Source organism: Bos javanicus, chromosome 3 (assembly GCF_032452875.1).
Source record: "Bos javanicus breed banteng chromosome 3, ARS-OSU_banteng_1.0, whole genome shotgun sequence".
Taxonomy (NCBI): domain Eukaryota; kingdom Metazoa; phylum Chordata; class Mammalia; order Artiodactyla; family Bovidae; genus Bos; species Bos javanicus.
Window position 1 is genome coordinate 30,556,976 of NC_083870.1, and position 21,439 is coordinate 30,578,414.

The window sequence follows — 21,439 nt, forward strand, 5'->3', positions numbered from 1 at the left end:
TTGTCCCCTTGTTCTCCTGCCTTCAATCTTTCCCAGCATCAGGGTCTTTTCAAATGAGTCAGTTCTTCGCATCAGGTGGCCAAAGTATTGGAATTTCAGCTTCAGCATCAGTCCTTTCAATTAATATTCAGGACTGATTTCCTTTAGGATTGACTGGTTTGATCTCCTTGCTGAGGGAGACTCTCAAGCATCTTCTCCCAACACCACACACAGTTCAAAAGCATCAATTCTTCAGTGCTCAGCTTTATAGTCCAACTCTCATATCCATACATGACTACTAGAAAAACCATAGCTTTGACTAGATGGATCTTTGATGGCAAAGTAATGTCTCTGCTTTTGAATATGCTGTCTAGGTTGGTCATGACTTTCCTTCCAAGGAGTAAGCGTCTTTTAATTTCATGGCTGCAATCACCATCTGCAGTGATTTTGGAGCCCAGAAAAATAAAGTCTGACACTGTTTCCACTGTTTCCCCATCTATTTGCCATGATGTGATGGGACCAGATGCCATGATCTTAGTTTTCTGAATGTTGAGTTTTAAGCCAACTTTTTCACTCTCCTCTTTCACTTTCATCAAAAGGCTCTTAAGTTCTTCTTCACTTTCTGCCATAAGGGTGGTGTCATCTGCATATCTGAGGATATTGATATTGATATTTCTCCCGGCAATCTTGTTTCCAAGATTCATCCAGCCTGGCATTTCACATTATGTGCTCTGCATATAAGTTAAATAAGCAGGGTGACAATATATAGTCTTGATGTACTGCTTTCCCGATTTAGAACCAGTCTGTTATTCCATGTACAGTTCTAACTGTTGCTGCTTGACCTGTATACAGATTTCTCAGGAGGCAGGTCAGGTGATCTGGTATTCCCATCTCTTTAAGAATTTTCCACAGTTGTTGTGACCCACACAGTGAAAGGCAGATGTTTTTCTGGAACTCTCTTGCTTCTTCGATGATCCAACGGATGTTGGCAATTTGATCTCTGGTTCCTCTGCCTTTTCTCAATCCAGCTTGACATCTGCAAGTTCATGGTTCACCTACTGTTGAAGCCTGGCTTGCATAATTTTGAGTATGACTTTGCTAGCATGTGAAGTAAGTGCAACTGTGCAGTAGTTTGAACGTTCTTTGCCATTGCCTTTCTTTGGGATTGGAACGAAAACTGACCTTTTCCAGTCCTGTGGCCACTGCTGCATCTTTCAAATTTTCTGGCATATTGAGTGCAGCACTTTCACAGCATCATCTTTTAGAGTTTGAAATAGCATAACTGGAATTCCATCACCTCCACTAGCTTTGTTTGTAGTGACGCTTCTTAAGGCCCACTTGACTCTGCATTCCAGGCTGTCTGGCTCTAGGTGAGTGATCACACCATCGTGGTTATCTGAGGTATGAAGATCTTTTTTGTATAGTTCTTCTGTGTATTCTTGCCACCTCTTCTGCTTCTTTAGGTCTATACCATTTTGTGGCATAAGATGGCAGAGTAGAAGGATCTGTGTTCATTTTCTGTAAGAACTCCAAAACTACAATTCGCTACTAAACAACCATCAACTGGAGAATGCTGGATCTCCAGTCTTCACGGAGAAGCCCCTTCAAAGGAGAAGCCCCAGCAAGACGGCAGGAGGGGTGAAATCACGTTTAGAATCAAACCCTATACCCTCCAGAGATACTCAGAGGGCTCAAACAAACCCTGGGCACACCAGGACCCAGAGACCCCACAGAGACTGAGCTAGCACTGTGCTTGAGTGTCTCCTGCAAAGGTATGGGGCGGCAGCAGCCTGCCACAGGGGCAGGAGCTCTGGGTGCAGCAGACCTGGGTATGGCGTAAGCCCTCTTGGAGGAGGTCACCATTAACCCCATCATAAAGCTGCCAGAACTTACATAGGACTGGGGAAACAGGCTCTTGGAGGGCATAAACAGAACGTTGGGTGTGCCAGGACCCAGGAGAAAGGAGCAGTGATCCCATAAGAGACTGACCCAGACTTGCCCGTGAGTGTCCAGGAGTCTCCTGCAGAGGTGTGGGTTGACAGCGGCCTGCTGCGGGGTCGGGGGCACTGAGTGCTGCAGTGCATGCATGGGACCTTTTGAAGGAGGTCACCATTATCTTCATTACCTCCACCATAGTTTGGACTCAGGTCAAACAACACAGAGGGAACATAGCCCCGCCCTTCAAAAGAAAATTGGATTAAACATTTACTGAGCATATCCCCGCCCATCAAAACAAGACCCAGTTTTGCTCTCAGTCACTCTCTCCCATCAGGAAGCTTCCATAAGCCTCTTAACCTTACCCATCAGAGGGCAGACAGGATGAAAACCATAATCACAGAAAACTAATCAAACTGATCACATGGACCACAGCCCTATCTAATTCAATGAAACTATGAGCCATGCCATGTAGGGCCACCCAAGACGGATGGGATATGGTGGAGAGTTCTGACAAAATGTGTCCACTGGAGAAGGGAATGGCAAACCACTTCAGTATTCTTGCCTTGAGAACCCTGTGAACAGCATGAATAGGCAAAAAGGACCCTAAAAGATGAACTCCCCATGTCAGTAGGTGCCCAAAATGCTACTGCAGATCAGTGGAGAAATAACTCCAGAAAGAATGAAGAGTCTGAGCCAAAGCAAAAACAACACCCAATTGTGGATGTGACTGGTGATGGATGTAAAGTCCAATGCTGTAAAGAGCAATATTACATAGGAACCTGGAATGTTAGGTCCGTGAATCAAGGCAAGTTGGAAGTGGTCAAACAGGAGATGACAAGAGTGAATATCGACATTTAGGAATCAGTGAACTAAAATGGACTGGCATGGGTGGATTTAACTCAGATGACCATTATATCTACTACTGTGGGCAAGAATTCCTTAGAAGAAATGGAGTAATCATCATAGTAAACAGAGTCCAAAATGCAATACTTGGATGCAATCTCAAAAATGACAGAATGATCTCTGTTCATTTCCAAGGCAAACCATTCAGTATCACAGTAATCATTACCATAAAAACAAATGTTGGAGAAGAGGGGTTCTAATGCCCTTACTTGAAACAAACAAAAAATTAACTAATACACCTGGTCCTTCAATTCTCTGTGTATAGGGGGTGGTAGAGGTGTAAAATCAGAACAGTGTGATACAGCCCTCACCACTCATGAAGAATCCAGTCAGTTTTTAAATAACCAAATAAAATTTAGAAGTTTCTGACATGCAAAGACAGTATCTAGGGAATTCCCTGGCAGTCCAGTGATTAGGACTCGATGCTTTCACTGAGGGGCCTGGCTTCTATCCCTGGTCAGGGAACTAAGATCCTGCAAACCAAGTAACATGACCGAAAAAAACCCAGAACCTATAACTGGTTCAACCACTATGGAGAAAAGTATGGAGATTCCTTAAAGAACTGAAACTAGAACTATCATATGATCCGGCAATCCCACTCCTCGGCATATATCCAGAGAAAACCACAGTATGAAAAGATACATGCATCCCAATGTTCACTGCAGCACCATTTACAACAACCAAGACACAAAAGCAACTTAAATGTCCACTGACAGAAGCATGGATAAAGACCATGTAGTACATATACACAGTGGAATATTATTCGGCCATAAAAAGGAATTAAATAATGCCATTTTCAGCAACATAGATGGACCTAGAGATGGTCATACTAAGTGAAGTATTTATCATACTAAATCAGATAGAGAAAGGCAAATATCACATACTGCTTACATATGGAATCTTTTTTTAGTAAAAATGAACTTATTTACAAACAGAAAGAATCACAGACTTTGAAAACAAACTTATGGTTACCAAAGGGGAAACATGGGAGGGAAGGATAAATTAGGAATTTGGGATTAGCAAAATATACACTATATATAAAATAATCAACAAGGACCTACTGTACAGCACAGAGAACTCTACTCAATATTCTGTAATAATCTATATGCTAAAAGAACCTAAAAAAGAATAGATACATGAATATATATATGTATATAATGAATCCTTTTGCTGTGCACTTGAAACTAACACAACACTGTAAGTCAATATAAAAAATTTTTACAGACAGTACCTAAAAATAAATAAAGTTTCTGTCCAGGAAAAAAAATTTTATCTTTACTCACACACACAATGCTCCTAACACCAGATATTTTGGGGTTTCCCCCCCGACACGAACCAATTCTCCAAAACCCACTGGATATCCTGCGATTCAATTCTGACACTAACTAGAGTCAGTGCAGACCCCATAAGTTAAGGGTTTAGTCCCACAAGACTGCCCCCATCCCCACTTCAGACACCAATCACAAATAGAAGGTCCCCATGTTACCCACTTCTGTCTGACTTGGCTACAAACTGGAGGTTTCCATGACCCCCTCCTTGGATTCAAACACCTGCTAGAACAGTTCACAGAACTCAAGAAATCACATATGTTTACTAGTTTACTATAAAATAAGAAAATATGATAAAGGACTCAGATAAACAGCCAGACGAAGACACACACAGGGGGAGATCCAGCAGGGTCCAGAGCAGGAGCTTCAGTCTCCATGGAGTTGGGATGAACCCCCCTCACAGCATACCTACCAGCAGGTGTATTCATCAACTCAGGAGCTCTCTCAACTCCATACTTTCAGGATTTTTATGGAGGATTCATCACACAGGCATGATCAAGTACTACCTCAATCTCTACCCACTCTCCTTCAGGAGGATGGAGGGGGCAGGGGAATGCAGCTGAAAAGTTCCAAGCTTCTAACCACAGCTTGGTCTTTCTGGTGACCAGCCCCCGTCCTGAAGCTATCTGGAACCTACTAACAGTCACCTCATTAGGTCAAAAGACACTCCTATCACCCAGGAAATCCCAAGAAATGTAGGAGCTCTTTGTCAGGAATCAAGGGTCTAAACACAAATATTAGACCAGTACGCATTCCAAATACTCTTTTCACTTTGGAAATCACAAGGGTTTCAGCTTTGTGCCAGGAACCAGGGGCAGAGATCAATTCACATATTTTGTTACTTCACACTCTTGGTCTCTGGCCAACCCCCTTTACAGCAAAATGACACACAACTCAAAAAAGACACTGGCATATTGTTAGAATCCCATTCAGTCATTAATAACTGGACCATCCGTCATCATATGATATGAAAAATAAATTTCCAGGCAAGGCCACTTGGGTTTGCACGCTTCCAGTTAATCTTGTCAGGTTCCAAATGCAGGTATGGTCTAGGCAAACATACGATTTCATTCTTTTAGTTGTCTGGCTGAACTAAGATATGATATCATCTACTACTCTGAGCCCTTCTGAGGTGTTAATATTGGATTTCCCTCACTATAACAACCCATTTATTTCTTTATCTTCAGCTCTTCCAACCCAAACTCTTCCAACTTTAGAAGGAACATCAGGTTCAGCCACTGTGCTGATCTAGATAACAAACAGCAATACTAGTTTAGCAAGTTCCTCCCCTTCAATCCACTCATTCATTTAGGGTAAGGTTACACAGGTACAGAACTACTGGGCTATTTCTACCACCAGGCAATATAGAGACATTCACTGTTGACCTCAATTTTGCGAGATGGAATGAAAGCACAACATACCCAACTAGACACTTAGGAACCTTGACCCCAAATTTTAAATTAGAGTTAGTTTCTTGCTTAAAAATCATCCATTTCCAGCACTTATATTTGCAGCCCTGGTCCTAGTAACCACTGCATCAAGCAGGTGAAAAAAGCTGATATGATATGGGGAAGAAAGAAAAAAGTATAGTTATTACACCAGCATTCTTCTCCCTTGGTAAGAAGTGCACAGTCATTCCATACCCTCTTCCCCAGACTCACCTATAGAGTACGGCCACTCCTTTAACCACACCCCATGTTGTGAGTACACTTTGATGGTATATAATAAGACAGCCCTTCATGTCTTTATCTCCCCCATCTTAAATAACCAATGTTTTAACTGCCCATTCCAGTTCTCCATCAAACTAGTACCCTGAGGAGGATCTCTCTCTGCCCACTGTTGGGACATTATGGGCTACAAGGTATATACTTTGATGTGAAGAGATGGTGGTCAACCATCTAAATTGGTACAATTATCTTCTCTTCTGGTTAATGGCAACCCACTCCAGTATTCTTGCCTGGAGAATCCCATGGACAGAGGAGCCTGGTGGGCTACAGTCCATGGGGTTGCAGAGTCGGACACGACTGAGCGACTTAACTTTCACTTTCTGGTTCTTTTAAAGCACCCTTGAACATTGGCATCTACCATCAAGTAAACAAAGCCTGGTCCAGAGTCAGTATCTACTCTATCAGGACTCATTTGTAGCCCCTCAGGCCTACCAGCACCAGGCTCATTTACCAGCTATGTTCAAGCCTTTCCACCAGAGCAATCTGACACAACCATCTGCTGTCTTCGTCTCTTTCACTTGAAGACAGAACATTATTCTGTCAATGATTACCATCATTTCGTGCCTCAGGGGTACAAGACAACTATGTCTATAGATTCAGACTATCTCTGCATTCCTGCAGTGTCCCCATATCTACTCATTCAGGGACCCAGGTGGCCACCTCAAGAAAGTACACAGGCGTATTGGCTTATTGATCCTATTCACCTTCTGAACCTAGAAGGGGCTTCTCCTGGTGGGCATCAAGAAAGTCCCACTTTAATACACCCTTCAAATTCCCACAGTAATTCCCACAGGGTTCTGCCCCTTAAGGGCATTCCTTACACAGGCCAGGTTTTCACTGCTCTTCTGCCTGACCATATGGCCTGGCCACTGCCCATGAGTCAAACTCAAACACAGGGCTTTTACCACTGTTCAATTCCTACTCTAGGAAAGAAGAGGACTCTAGGAAAACAGCATGCAATTCAACCCAATTAGCTCATGTCCTTACCTTCTTCAATCAGTGGTGACCTTCCAAATAGAATGCTGTCCATTCACCTTGCAACTGTCATTCAAAAACTAAGCAACTCTTTGCTGGTCAGTTATAGGACACTGCTAGGTGACAAGAGAACCCAGCAGCTCTTCACACAGTTCCAGAGCCAGTCCTAGGGGAAAAGAGGCTCCCTACTCTTCAGGATCTCCTCCTCACATTCCCCAAGCAGTATGATCCTGTGTAAACCATTTCCACTTTATTACTCTTCTGGGCACTGCCCTCCCCTGGAGTGTTTATCAGACATTATGCAACACATTATGACTATTTCATATTTCAGGATTACTTTATGAGTTTTAGTCATAGTGGCAGTTTCAATGAATGTGTGGTAGCAAGCCAACAGCTACCCTTCAACTGGGAATTCTGCAGTCTGAAGTCCTAGTAGTTGTTGCTGGGAGGCATTCAGGTACACACAGGGATATCACACACAGAATTTGTTCATACCAACACTCCAGCTTCTACCCTATGATGTGTGGGCCTGGTCCATCTGATTGGCTCCCACTTAGCAGGTCCAATTAATATTGCTCAAAGGGTAGATTTACATGCCTTCTGTTTTATGATACTATGTGGTAGAGGAAACATTCCCTGATCAGATACAATGTCTGTCCTCATTATATAATCAGGTAAAAAGTCTGATCAAACATATCATTCTCCTACAAACTTTAACCTTACATTCTTAACTGTAGTCTCCACTAGGGCTGATATTAACAGGTTTTCATTTTACAATACTAAGTAAGAGAAGCAATCCCCAGATGTAACACCCATTCCCATAAAATATTCAGATAAAGAAGATACAGCTTTTTTACATAAAGCCTGTTTAAACATTCCTACTTATCAACTCTTACATTTTTATGTTCTCAGCTGCGTCAGATTTCACAAATGGTTTTGGTACCAGAGGGCAAGATGCTCTCCTATCAAAAAATCCTGGCAAATTCTCTGCCTTCTAACCATTATCCACTCTACTGCAAAAGGTTTCACGGTACTCCCACCATAGGCTGAGCCAAGGGACCCTGGTCCTCTTTGTCAATTTTTTTTTCATCCATGCCACAAGGCATGCGGGATACTAGTTCCCCGACCAGGGTTCAAATCTACACTCCCTGCAGTGGAAGTGGGAAGTGTGGCATCCCAACCACTGGACTGCCTGAGAAGTCCCCCTTTGGGTCAGTTTTTATCCCATTTAATCTGCCTAACCAATGACTCAAGCATTTGCTGGTCATGTTCTTCACTGCACTCTCAGTCTTTGGACTTTTAGACTTCTTCAAACTATTAAACAGAGCAGATTCAAGGCCCTTTACTCTCCGGGGATCAGGAAGAGGTCCCTTCAGCCTGCCCAGCCTTGGATAGTGCAGTATTAAAGCCTTTGTTTCAACCCCATTAAAGTCCGTTTTATTCATCCCATTTCTTAAAAGTCATCTTAAAGCCTTCCATTCTCTATTCTGCTTTCCATAGGTTGGATCCCATGATTGTTCCCAGTTTCGTTTTGCTAAAAATATTTGCTTTATTCCCCACATTTCTAAAACCTGTTTAAAAATGTTCACCTTGCTAAGATCAGTTCCTTGACTCTCTCCTTTGCCTTTCCTCATTATTACTAACCTAATGTTTCTATTGGCATCTATGTAAGATCCCTTGTAGCTCAGTCGGTAAAGAATCTGCCTGCAGTGCAGGAGACCTGGGTTCAATCCCTGGTTGGGAAGATCCCCTAAAGAAGGAAATGGCAACCCACTCAAGTATCATTGCCTGGAAAATCTCACGGACAGAGGAGCCTGGTGGGCTGCAGTCCATGGAGTTGCAAAGAGTCAGGCATGACTGGGCAACTAACACTTACTTACTTATATAAGATCCAAAGGACAAGCTGAAGCAGCAAATGCAAAAGGCTTCCCCATCTGTCCCTTGGCTTTGCATCAGCAAGGTTATATGGGGTGTCCATATAAGAGTTCCCCCTCAACCACAGCATTTACCATGGACTGGGTAACTATTCAGCAGCTGACTATCTCAATTATTGGAAAGATAAACCCACATGGCTTATACACGAAACACACTGTTTGTTTTCACTTAATATTTATTGGAAGAGGTGGGCAGTCCTCTTTTTCAGGCATAAAGAAACGTTACAGTGGCTTCTGTCCAATCCATTAGGCTGGCTGTTCCCTCAGGAATAAGCTGCTTTGTGTCTGAATCACATATGGCCATCAGTGGTTGTTTCACGCTAAGCTGTGGGTCCTTCATCAACTCAAACATGCTTTTCTCCACTGTAGCATCTAAAACCAGATACTGTTCCTAATTACTCCACAATCCATTTTAATAAAGGTTCTTCAGGGTATGCCTTGGTCTTCAGTAAGCTGGTATTACTGATCTACAAAAGCAAATGTCTTCTTCACACTATACTGCCTGATTTCAGTAGTTTCTTGGTTTTCCTCTCCTCCCACCCTGGCTACATTCTTGGTGACCAGAGGTCTAAGAGGTACTTTCTGCTGTCCTTGCATAATTTTTTCCTTGGTGGGCAGCTTTGGGCCAATGACCAAAGCTCTGACTTAGTGAAATCTGACCTTGGTCCAATATCAAGGTCTGACTCAGGACTCGCTTTTAATTTCAATTTTAGCTCTTACTCATAATATTACAAGGAGAAGGCAATGGCGACCCGCTCCAGTACTCTTGCCTGGAAAATCCCATGGACGGAGGAGCCTGGTAGGCTGCAGTCCATGGGGTCTCGAAGAGTCGGACACAAGTGAATGACTTCACTTTCCTGCATTGGAGAAGGAAAAGGCAACCCACTCCACTGTTCTTGCCTGGAGAATCCCAGGGACAGAGGAGCCTTGTAGGCTGCTGTCTATGGGGTCGCACAGAGTCGGACACAACTGAAGTGACTTAGCAGCAGCAGAAGCATTATATTACATTATTTCAATGTCAACTATTATAATTTGGTTATCACAACAACCAAGAGATTAAACATTTCACCTTCTTGTTAGTTTCCATGTCCTTATGCATCCAGTGGACCAACATGCTGGGAACTGGATTCATCTCTAAATTCCATTGGTAACTTTCACCTTTAGTAACTGAGAGCAGCAAAGCTGCTGCTCCATACCATGGGTGACCACATGCTCTCCCAGGAATCAAAGGTTCTGTATCCCCTGCCTTTTATCCTTTCTCTTCCCAAACCATGTTTCCATGAGCCAGGTCCATTCTAGCAAGTCTCACTCCTGTGATACCAAATGTCCAGGAAAAACTCCCTGTGCTAAAAGAAAAAATAATCAATGACACTTGTTAAAACCTGGTAAGAAAGACTTTATTCAAGGTGATGCAGGTTATCTTTATGAGTACAGGGACTAAAATAATGAAATTCTGCAGTGGGGGAAGAAATTGAGCTCAACTCCAAATACTGCATGGGCTAATACAAATTCATAGCCATGAAGCAGGGTGGACAGACAAGGTCAATGGATGGAAAACTGGAAACAACAAGGCTAAGGGGGGTTCTGGCTAACAGACCTAAGTGGATTCTTGCTGAAGATGATCCATGGTGATCAGACATCACCTAAGAGGTGGCAGAAGATGAGAAACCAGATCATAGGTCAAGGGTGATCAGATATCAGGGGTTTATTGCTAAACTGACTTAGCAGGATTCTTGCTAAAACTGCATTTTACAAGGAAGTATACAGATGAGCCTAGTAGAAGATGGTTCAGGAGTCCAATTAAAATGTAGTCAAAGAATCTTTGTCAGGCCCCTTTCTGTTCAAAGAAAGGAGAAACATAAGTCTGTTTTCTCATTCAGTGGTCTTTTGCTCATGAAGGACCAGGGTAAACCTTCTGTGGAGACTTGGTTTTAGTGGATATTTGCTCAATGGTGCCAGCAGTCAAGCATTTAATAATGGCAGTTTCTATGAAAATAAAAGAGAAACCAAAATTAATAGCTAGAGACCCAGTTTCTCAACCCAGACGCAGCCAGTTGGGATTCTTAGATTTTGAGCTTGAATCATCTTTTAATGGTACAGTGAGGATGGCAGTGGTCACCTGAAGTTTCCTGGTTTGCAGTTTGAATGTCTGTGGTGATGGCACTAAGTATTCAGCAGGCACAGAGGCTGCCCATATGCAAGGTGTCGTGGTCTTTTTTTTCAAGTTTATACCAAGTCATCCAGCTTCATCTTGCACAATTTCAGGAAAACAGCAATTTTAGATCTCAGGGATGCCGCGTCAGGAGGGTGGGAGAAAAACTGTAAACATCAGTTTGGAGCATCAAAGCCAGATATCAGAGGAAACTAGAATTGAGAATGTGGTAAGGACTGGCCAATGAGCAAGACAGAATTCACAAGACTGCATTACAGTTTTATACTGAAACAAAAAACTTTCTCTCTACAGTCAACCTTTTAACTCTTGCTTACAAATTCCGATCTCATTAGATTTGTCCTGATTATTTACATAAGTGCAGCAGGAATAGTGACTGACCATATAAGTAGGCCATGTAAGAAACTTGCTGAAAGAAAACTCAGATTAGGCTTTTAAAAGCCTCTCGAGGCTAGGAAGACAGCTCAGGGAGCAGCCACCAGACTTTATCTCCCACTCCTAAAGATTCAGGAGAATTTCGCTTTTCTTGGGGTCCCCAAGATATCCTACGGGTCCTGAGCCAGCCCAGAAGCAACTTTCCTTACTCATTTATGGGGTTGGGAACCTTATCACCCAGATACCAGGCCAGTTTTCCCAAGAACACTGGTCCATGACCTCAACCTTGGTAGCTTAAACCAGATTTCATACACAGTTCACTCTTCAATATAACATTTCAACCAAAGCCATGGTAATATATCAATCATTTCCAAGTTCAATCCTGTTACAAGAGCATATTATTGAACTTATTCAAATTACTACATTGTCATGAAAATAAGAGTACTAGCTAAAAGTTTCTGAATTCTGGAGGAACCAGGTAGGGAGAAAAAGTAACTGTTTCTTCTTTGTTCACAAAGGTATTACTGTTGTAAGCTATACATAACACAACAGAAAAGAAAAAGGTTATTTAAATTTGAAGGAAAAAACATTAAAGAACCAGCACTGCTTCAAATAAAGAGTGATAAAAAATTATAACCATTCTCATTAGTTTATCAGTCTGATGTAATTAATTCTTATTCTACTTGATCTTGGGTTAACAGTTTTATCAATTCATCAGCTTCACTACTTCTGGAAATTCTCAGTCTTGTGGCATGGCCTTCCTGATGCCATCATGGAGCAGTCTTGCCTGTGGCTGACTGTTTATACTTTCAGAGAAGGAGAGTAAAACAACAACTTGTTCGTGAATGAAAAAAGACTTAAAATGGCTATGATTAAAGTTCTGATGAGAGTTCATTTGATAAAGAAAATTATCTACCTCTGTGGCATACAATACTTCAACCTAACAACCAGACAACAAGGCTATTTCATATCTCTATGAACTTCGTAACTTTTCTGAAACACCTATGTTAGTAACTTATATCCATACATGTATAACCTAAGGTTTGTCCTCATTTATTTACTATGCTTCTCATGTAATTTAAAATATCAAATAAACCTAATTAGTTTAACATATCCTTTTACATCACTGACTCGATGGACGTGAGTCTGAGTGAACTCCGGGAGTTGGTGATGGACAGGGAGGCCTGGCGTGCTGCGATTCATGGGGTCGCAAAGAGTCGGACACGACTGGGCAACTGATCTGATCTGATCCTTTTACAAGGTGAGAGACATATCCTTTGAGATTTTCCAGGGACCCTCTGGAAAGTCTCAAAGTTAGTATGAAATCAAACAGATTCCATTCAGAATTTGATTTTGTGACGTTAAAAATATCAAAAAGTTTTAAAAATCTGACTAAGATCACAGGTCATTGTGAAAATACGTAGTTATCCATTTAAACAAAGTGGAAAAAGATTTCAAAGGCTCACAGTTCCTTAAAAAAAAAAATAGCTCTTCTAATAAGATACAACTCAATTTTTTAAAGTAATCAAAGATCTGAAAAAGACAACATGAAATACAGGAAATTATTTTGATAAGATACAAAATCTTTGTTTCCTAGAAAGATTACTTAGAAGGCAAAGGCACAGGAAGGACCGCCCTGGTGTGCCAATGGTTAGGAATCCACTTGCAGGGGACTAGCATTCTATCCCTGGTCCAGGAAGATCCCCCATGCCACTGGGCAACTAAGCCCACGTACCACAACTACTGAACAGATCTTAAAAGGAGCGGATCAATAATCCAATAAAACTTTGGGATTCTAGTTTTGCATCAGGAATACTTATGTAATCGCTCATTTATCTCTAAGCCAATTTGAACAGACCTGGATTTTATAAATTAATTTGGTAATATCATCTAGAAATAGAAAAATTCACGTATCTACAACATATCTACAGACCTATATAAACATACAGATTCTAAGAGATCTCAGTTTTCAATGGAAAATTTTAGTCATAAGTTAGTAAACACAGAAATATAAACTTACTGGTTTACATAAAATAATAACCTCTTGCATTTTCATTGTATTTTTATGTGAGTTGTGTTTATGGCAAATGGGACAAGTTAAGGTTATCTGTTTACCGATTTTGTACAGACCACCTTCCCTTGCCCTAATACGTAATCATATGGAGACTATGGACCAAATTTTTTAAGTGTTGACTGAGGAGATATCAAGAGACTTATATGGATGTCTCCAAAGCCCATTCAACTGGTGAAAACATCCAGAGTATTTCCAATTAGCCTTTTTCTTTTTCAGTTGTTTTTGGGGGTCCCTAAGTTTCTTTATAGTCTCCAGTGGAGAGCAGGAGGTCCAAAGTTCAAGTGACTATAAAGATGGAGGTGGAAAAAGATTTAGCAGGGTGGACATATGGATGAAGGATGAAGGGATTTTGAGGGAGACATATCCCAGGTGGTGCTACTGGTAAAGACCCTGCCTGCCAATGCAGGAGATGTAAGACACATGACATGGGTTCAATCTCTGGGTGAGGAAGAGCCTCTGGAGAAGGGAATGGCAATCCACTCTAGTATTCTTGTCTGGAGAACCCCAAGGACAGAGGAGCCTGGCGGGCTACAGTCTCCGGGGTTGCAAAGAGTCGGACACAACTGAAGTGACTTAGCACGCACACATGTATCATAGGATTCAAGGGAATTGGAAGAAAGACTGAAGGCGGTGAGAGAGCAAAGGAGGAGTAGAAGCAAAGAGAAAGGAGAGGGCTTAGAGGAGTCAGTGTAGAAAGATCTCCAGTTTCCCAAAGAAGTCAGTGAAATTCCACATTATCCTCAATAAAAGCATGACAACAAGAATGGACGCAGACAGAGTCAGCAGGGATTCAAGAAGGGGGTTTGGGCCATCTGATGAGTTCTCATGGAAGAAGTAGGACCCAAGAGAGAGAGAGGCCTCACAGACAGCCAAGAAGAAAGATTTCCAGTGTAAGGAGTCAAGGAATAATCCCCACTCAGGAAAAACAGAGCTAGGAAGAAGAGATTTCCAGGCCAGTAAGTACGGTTCAAACAAAGAAGCCTAGGACTCTAACTGAGCTTTCTTACAAACACAGAATCTGGGACTCTAACCCAGCCTGTGTTTATTTAGGACTCTATCCCATTTTCTGGAGCATACAGTTGACCTCTGAACAAGATGAAGGTTAGGGGTACCGACCATCTGCAAAGTTAAAAATCCACAGGTAACTTGTAATTGCCTTCCAAACATGAGGTTTCTCTGTATTCAAGGTTCTGCATCTGTGGATTCAACCAACCATGGACTGTGTAGTACTGGAGTATTTATTTACAGTTCAAATCCATGTTGTTCAAGGTCAACTGTACTCAGACTCTTAAAAATCTAAATCTGTCCTTACCAGCTTCCACAGATGTTTGTCCGGTGCAATGGTTCAGGAGTCGGACTCACCAATGGATCCCCGATCAATCAGTCAGGAGTGAAGATAAAGACTTCAAAGGTATGCACTTAGGGTCCTGGGTGAGAGGTCCGGGGGTCCAATGATGAATCTGATCCTATCCCGAGTTGTGGCACCACAAACTGTTAAAAGGAAAGAAATATTCAATGATACTTGTTAAAGCATGATAAGGAAGACTTTTGGGGATGCTTTCTCCATATAGGAACCACTGCAAAGAAGTTTTGAAGTTGGGGAAAAGAGAGTGGGCTTAACTCTGAATACTCCATGAATAAGAGGAAACTCACAGCTAAGGAGCAAAGTAGGGTTGGTGAATGGAAAATCACTAAGAGTAAACATCAAGGTAAGGGGGTTTTTAACTAAACAGATCCAACAGGATTCTTGCTGAAGACAGGCCAGGGTAATCAAATATCACCTGGGGGGTGGTATAGGTGGAGGAATCTGATCAGACACTGAGGATGGGGGATTCCCACTACACTGACTCAGTAGAGATACTGCTAAAACTACATTTTACAAGAATGTGCAGAAATGGTCTGGGATAAGGTTCAGGAACCTGACTAAAGTTTGGTCAAGCAAAAAATTTTTGTCACTGGTTTTTTCCTTTACTCACACATACAGTACTTCTGACACCAGATGTGCGCTTTTTCCCCCCAACACCAACCAATTCTCCTTCACCAGCTGGATATTCTGCAATTCAATTCAATTCTGACACTAACTGGCATTACTGTAGACCTCACTGCTTAAGGGCTCAGTCCCACAAGACGGCCTCCCACTTCAGACACCAATCACAAGTCCCCACGTTGCCTGCAACTTCCGTCAACCTGGTATAAATTGGAGGTTCCCAAGACCCACCTCCTTAGATTCAACCACCTGCTAAAGCAGCTCACAGAACTCAGGCAAACACTTACTTACATTTACCGGTTTACTATATAATAAAAAATACGATAAAGGACACACATGAAGAGCCAGATGAGACATACAGAGGGTGAGATCCAGAAGGGTCCAGTGCAGGAGCTTCTGTCTCCATGGAGTTGGGATGCACCACCCTCACAGCATAACGCCCTGTGGATGTGTTCACCGACTTAGTAGCTCTCTGAACTCCATACTTTAGGACTTCTATGAAAGCTTCATCACACAGGCATGATCAAATACTACCTCAATCTCTAGCCCCTCTCCTCTTTCAGGAGGATGGGGAGGGGAGATGGGGCTGAAAGTTCCAAGCTTCTAATCACAGCTTAGTCTTTCTGGTGACCAGCCCCCATCCTGAAGCCATCCTGGAGCCAACTAAAAGTCACTTCATTTGGTCAAAAGACATTCCTATCATCCAGAAAATACTAAGAGATGTATGAGTTCTATGTCAGGAATCAGGGTCAAAGGCCAAACACAAAAATGAAAGGCGCTCCTAGTTCTCCTATCACTTTGGAAATTACAAGGGTTTCAGGGGCTCTGTGTCAGTAACTGGGGCATTTATATTAAGTCAGTAAATCATGTCCAACTCTTTGTGAATCTATGAACTGTAGCCCGCCAGGTCCTCTGTCCATGGGATTTTCGCAGCAAAAATACTGGAGTGGTCCTTCCCAACCCAGGGATCAAACCTGCATCCCCTGCATTGGCAGGTGGATTCTCTACCAGTAAGCCACCTGGGAAGCCTGTAACTGGGGACAGATACATATTTTAGAACCCAAGATTAATGAATTTTGTCTGCCAACTTTCTGATGACTACAAGTTAGAGCATTTGAGTTTGAATCATTAATAATTTAAAGCACTGCATGTGTTTTAAAGATTCAAAAATACATAAACCCATGTACAATGGTGGTTTCATAGCTGAAAGCAACTGATTTTTTTTTTTAATGTTACATTTCTCAGTTTAAAATAGCACAATCCCATCTTTTAATATCCTAAGAGTTCTTTTGCTAATGTAAGACTTCCCTCCAGTTACATTTCTTCAAGAGAACTGCTCTCCAAGGCATCTCACTTCAACTGAAAATGTCAATTTCACTAGAGGACACAAAATTTTTGAATTTTATTTGGCTTTGGGCAATTTGTCTTCATTACACAAAAATCAAACCTCAACACAAAATAAATGTATCCAGCATGAAACCACTGCTAATTATTGTTTATCTACCAATGGATGAGCTTGAAAAGTAGGCCCCATTTATTTCAATTACAGCTAAATGAAGTTGGGTTGTTTTTAAACCTGCACCAGATTTAGTTTGTCATAATCAGATAGCTGTTTCAAGAATTTCTTAGGAAAAGGTACTTGTTGCATTACAGCAGCAGCAGCAGCAGCATGCTAGGTTGAATTCAGACTATGCTGCACATTGATATAAATTTTTACGTTTTATCTGTGTCAACAGAATCAGAATTAGTTAAAGGTGTCACTATCATAAAACAACAGAAAACACCATATTATTACACTGCAGGTCTATGCTATGACAACACTTGGTTGTTAACATGAATTTCCTCAAGGAATTTACAAGGTAGCTTTCTTTCCTAACAGAACCTATTCCCAAATGTATAAATGCTTTAACCACTGCAAACAGAGACGTTCTATTTGTATTCCATTTCCTTTTTAATTTTTTAATTAAAAGATAATTGTTTACAGAATTTTGTTGTTTTCTGTCAAACACCCAACAGCCCCTCGAGCTATTTTTAGTCACACCTCCAGCTATTTTTCGTGTGTGTGACAGGACTTTTTTCAGAGACGACTCTATTAGAAGTCTGTCAATTAATAAATACATTGTTCAGTTAGTGGCAGGAAAATAACTGTATGTTAGTGGTTAAGAAGCTCCATAATTGCAGCATTTAATACCTACTGTTGTTCCTAATGCCATCAGGCTGACTCAGACTAATGAACTCTCCAGGTGCCACTGTCTAACACAGGCCTGTCAAGACGAGGACTCAGCAATGGAGTCCCCAGAAGAATTCATCCAACCACTGTACTTGCTTCTTATACATAAACAAAGAGTACTGATTCTTAGGTTATTTGCCACAAGGAAATGCACATCACTTAATTCTGTCAAGGATAAGTCTTCTTCTTTACAATGACTCTTGCTGCAAAGTCGCTTCAGTCGTGTCCGACTCTGTGCGACCCCATAGACGGCAGACAATGACTCTTAAAGTAGAACAAAAATTCTATTTATAAAAATGCTTGTTCGAGGTAGTACTGGATGTAGTAACACATGAAGTTTTAACCCAGTTAAATATCAAAAACAGCACAAAACCTGCCAAAACGTGAACGGCAGCCAAAAAAAGAGTAGACAAGTCTTCATGATAAGGATATAAAACCACATACCTGGGGATCATTCAAGCTGATGCACTGGATGATGCAGCCCAAAGTGGCCGAGGAGCCCCAACCATTCAGAGCCAATGCCGGTGCCCAGAACCAGCGAGCCCTTAACAGCATCCCGCCCCAACTCCTCCCAGCCCAGGACTCACATATTCCCTGGTCCCGAGAATTTTAACTGTGGTCTTCATACAAGTCTCCAGAACCTTAACACCAGGATTTCAGGCTCCCACCATCCTCCCGAAAAGTTCACAACATCGCAATGGCATTTCCCTTCAGAACTTGGGCTCCCGGCCGCACCCTCCGGCCAAGCATCTCTCTCCTGCCCCTCTGAGAGGGGTAGCACCCACCCACTCTCCCCTGCTTTCCTTTGGTCCCCGCCCAGCAACTCTACTCACAGGCTGACGGCATCGGGGGGCAGCGAGGTCGACAGCGCCCTCCAGCTGGACGCTGGTAGTTTCCTGCGACTGCAGTCCAGCAGCGGGATGCGGCAGGAACAGGGCACGGGGCAGAGGCCTGCACGGGCGGCTGGCAGCAGGAGCACCACTGCCTGAGCGAGGAAGAGCAGCCGGGAAAGCAATCTTGACCCACACTCCAGCAGCGGCTCCTCCCGAACGCCTTGGGGCGCCGGCGCCATTTTTCCCTACTCCCCACCCCCCAGACCTGGACCCAGCAGAGAACAGCAGCCAGCTAGAAAAAGCAGCTCGGCGGAGACGTCTGGTGGCTGCGCGACCACCCAGAGAAACGGCGGTCGCCTGTACCCTCTAAAGGAAGGCGAGGGGCGGATACAGCGCGGCAGCGGGGGCGGCGGCCGAGGACACAGAACACAGGCCCTGTGGTCAACGCTGCTTCGCCCCGCCCCACGACGCAACGTCTTCACGCACAGGAGCCAACCAATCGGTGCCACAGGACGAGGCGCGTAGGGGCGGGACTCCACGAGGGGAGGTGTCGGAGACAGCGAGCTCCTTAAGGAGGACTTTAAGGTGTCCAGAGCTTGGGGGCGGCCCCTGGAGTTCCACTGCCATTTCTCCGCTGGAGGGCGCAGTGGCTCCTTAGGAGGGAGTGAGGGCAGAAGCGCTGAAGTCCGAAGTCCTGATTTGCAATGTATCCGCTATGGTACTAGAAAAGGATCTTTAATCGTCTCTGGGCATCAAGTAAGGGGAATGGCAGAAGAGGTGCCTCCGAGTGGCAAACACTAAGGGGGTGCGGGAGCTTTCATCAGCCCATTGGACTCCAGAGCCAAGCTTGGGCCTCCTCTGCAAATCCTGCTCGTCTATGGCTCCTGCAAATGCAAGGCAACTCCCAGTCTCCTAAAAGGAAGCCCCATCCGTTGGTGGACTCTTACGCTTATCAGAGCAGACAACCTATTTATTCATCTGTGTACCTCCAGCTTCTGTTCTGTCTTGGAGTTCAGTAAATGTTGATGGGGCCACACTTGCAAGGCATGTGTTTAAGGAAAATACTCCTCTCTCCTCTGATTCGGAGAATGCTGTGGTGTATTTACACTCACTCTCACAGAAGCAAGCAGGACATATAGACAGAGACTGTTGAACTGTCAACAAAGAAAAGGCTTGGGTGTGAGGAATTTTTTTTTATTCTAAAGCAGAGCCTGTGGAAAATGTAACAAGAACAGTGAAGTCTGGCCACCTTGTTAGTGTGAATTCATGTGACCAAGGCACAGTAAGGCCAAACAACCTGAAATGTAAGAGTTTGGAGAAGAGAAAGGTTTATTGAGGGTCATGCAGAGAGACTGGTGGCTCAGGCACACAAAAAAGGTTTTAGTAAATAAGTGTTAGTCGCTCAGTTGTGCCCAGCTCTTTGCAGCCCCATGGACTGCAACCCACCAGGCTCCTCCGTCCATGAGATTTTCCAGGCAAGGATACTGGAGTGGGTCTCCTATACTGCAGGCAGATTCTTTACCGGCTGAGCTACAAAAAGGCCAAGTGAGGGAAGGGGTCACAGAGTGTGTGATCAACTCAGGCACAGTTCTCTGACTGACAGTGAGGTAACAGGGTGGTGTCACCGGGTTAACCTGGAGGAGCCCACCAGGCTCCTCCGTCCATGGGATTCTCCAGGCAAGAATACTGGAGTGGGTTGCCATTTCCTTCTCCAGGGATCGAACCCAGGTCTCCTTCATTGCAGGCAGACGCTTTAACCTCTGAGCCACCCGGGAAGCCCAGCAAGATGGTAGGAGGGACGAAATCGCATTTAGAATCAAACTCCATACCCACCAGAGACACTCAGAGGGCTCAAACAAACCTTGGGTATACCAGGACCCAGAGAACCCACAGAGACTGAGCCAGAACTGTGTGTTTGAGTGTCTCCTACAAAGGTACCAGTCAGCAGTGGCCTGCTCCAGGGGCAGGAACTCTGGGTGCAGCAGATCTGGGCATGGCATAAGCCCTCTTGGAGGAGGTCTCCATTAACCCCACCATAGAGCAACCAGAGCTTATACAGGACTGGGCACTGGGCACTTTGGAGGGCACAAACAGAACCTTGTGTGCACTAGAGCCCAGGAGAAAGGAGCAGTGACCCCACAAGAGACTGACCCAAACTTGCCCATGAGTGTCCAGGAGTCTTCAGCAGAGGCGTGGGTTCATGGTGGCCTGCTGCAGGGTCGGGAGCACTGAGTGTAGCAGTGCTGCATGGGACCTTTTGAAAGAGGTTGCCATTAACTTCATCTGCACCATAGTTTGGCCTCAGGTCAAATAACAGGGAGGGAACATAGCCCCACGAACAGAAAATTGGATTAAAGATTTACTGAGCATGGCCCTGCCCATCAGAATAAGACCCAGTTTCCCCCTCAATCAGTCTCTCCCATCAGGAAGCTTCCATAAGCCTCTTATCCTTATCCATCAGAGGGCAGACAGAATGAAAACCACAATCACAGAAAACTAACCAATCTGTTCACATGGACCACAACCTTGTCTAACTCAATGAAACTATGAGCCATGCCATATAGGGCCACCCAAGACGGACAGGACATAGTGGAGAGTTCTGACAAAACGCAGTCCACTGGAGAAGGGAATGGCAAACCATTTCAGTATTCTTGCCTTGAGAACCCCATCAACAGCATGAAAAGGCAAAAAGAAAAGACCGTGAAAGATGAATTCCCCAGGTTGATAGATGCCCAATATGCTATGGGAGATCAGTGGAGAAATCACTCCAGAAAGAATGAAGAGACTGAGCCCCAAAAAAAACAACACCCAATTGTGGATGTGACTGGTGATGGAAGTAAAGTCCGATGCTATGAAGAACAATATTGCATAGGAACCTGGAATGTTAGGTCCATTAATCAAAGCAAATTGGAAGTGGTCAAACAGGAGATGGCAAGAATGAACATTGGCATTTTAGGAATCAGAGAACCAAAAGGGACTGGAATGG

At 43.5% G+C, this 21,439-nt stretch overlaps 1 protein-coding gene across 8 annotated transcripts in view; it reads right to left on the bottom strand.

Annotated features, from left to right (window-relative positions):
* LRIG2 (leucine rich repeats and immunoglobulin like domains 2) overlaps positions 1 to 18,947 on the bottom strand; it is a 66,016-nt gene extending 47,069 nt beyond the window's left edge. Inside the window, exons 1-2 of one of the 8 annotated variants that reach the window (XM_061410725.1) lie at positions 18,454 to 18,544; positions 9,854 to 10,770 (exon numbers count right to left, since the gene is read on the bottom strand). Coding sequence is in view for 4 of the 8 variants with exons in the window: in XM_061410694.1 (XP_061266678.1) it covers positions 18,454 to 18,692 (239 nt within the window). In the remaining 4 variants the exon portion in view is untranslated. The other 7 variants (XM_061410708.1, XM_061410702.1, XM_061410694.1 and 4 more) reach the window with 7 other exon arrangements.
* Positions 18,948 to 21,439: the final 2,492 nt, after the last annotated feature.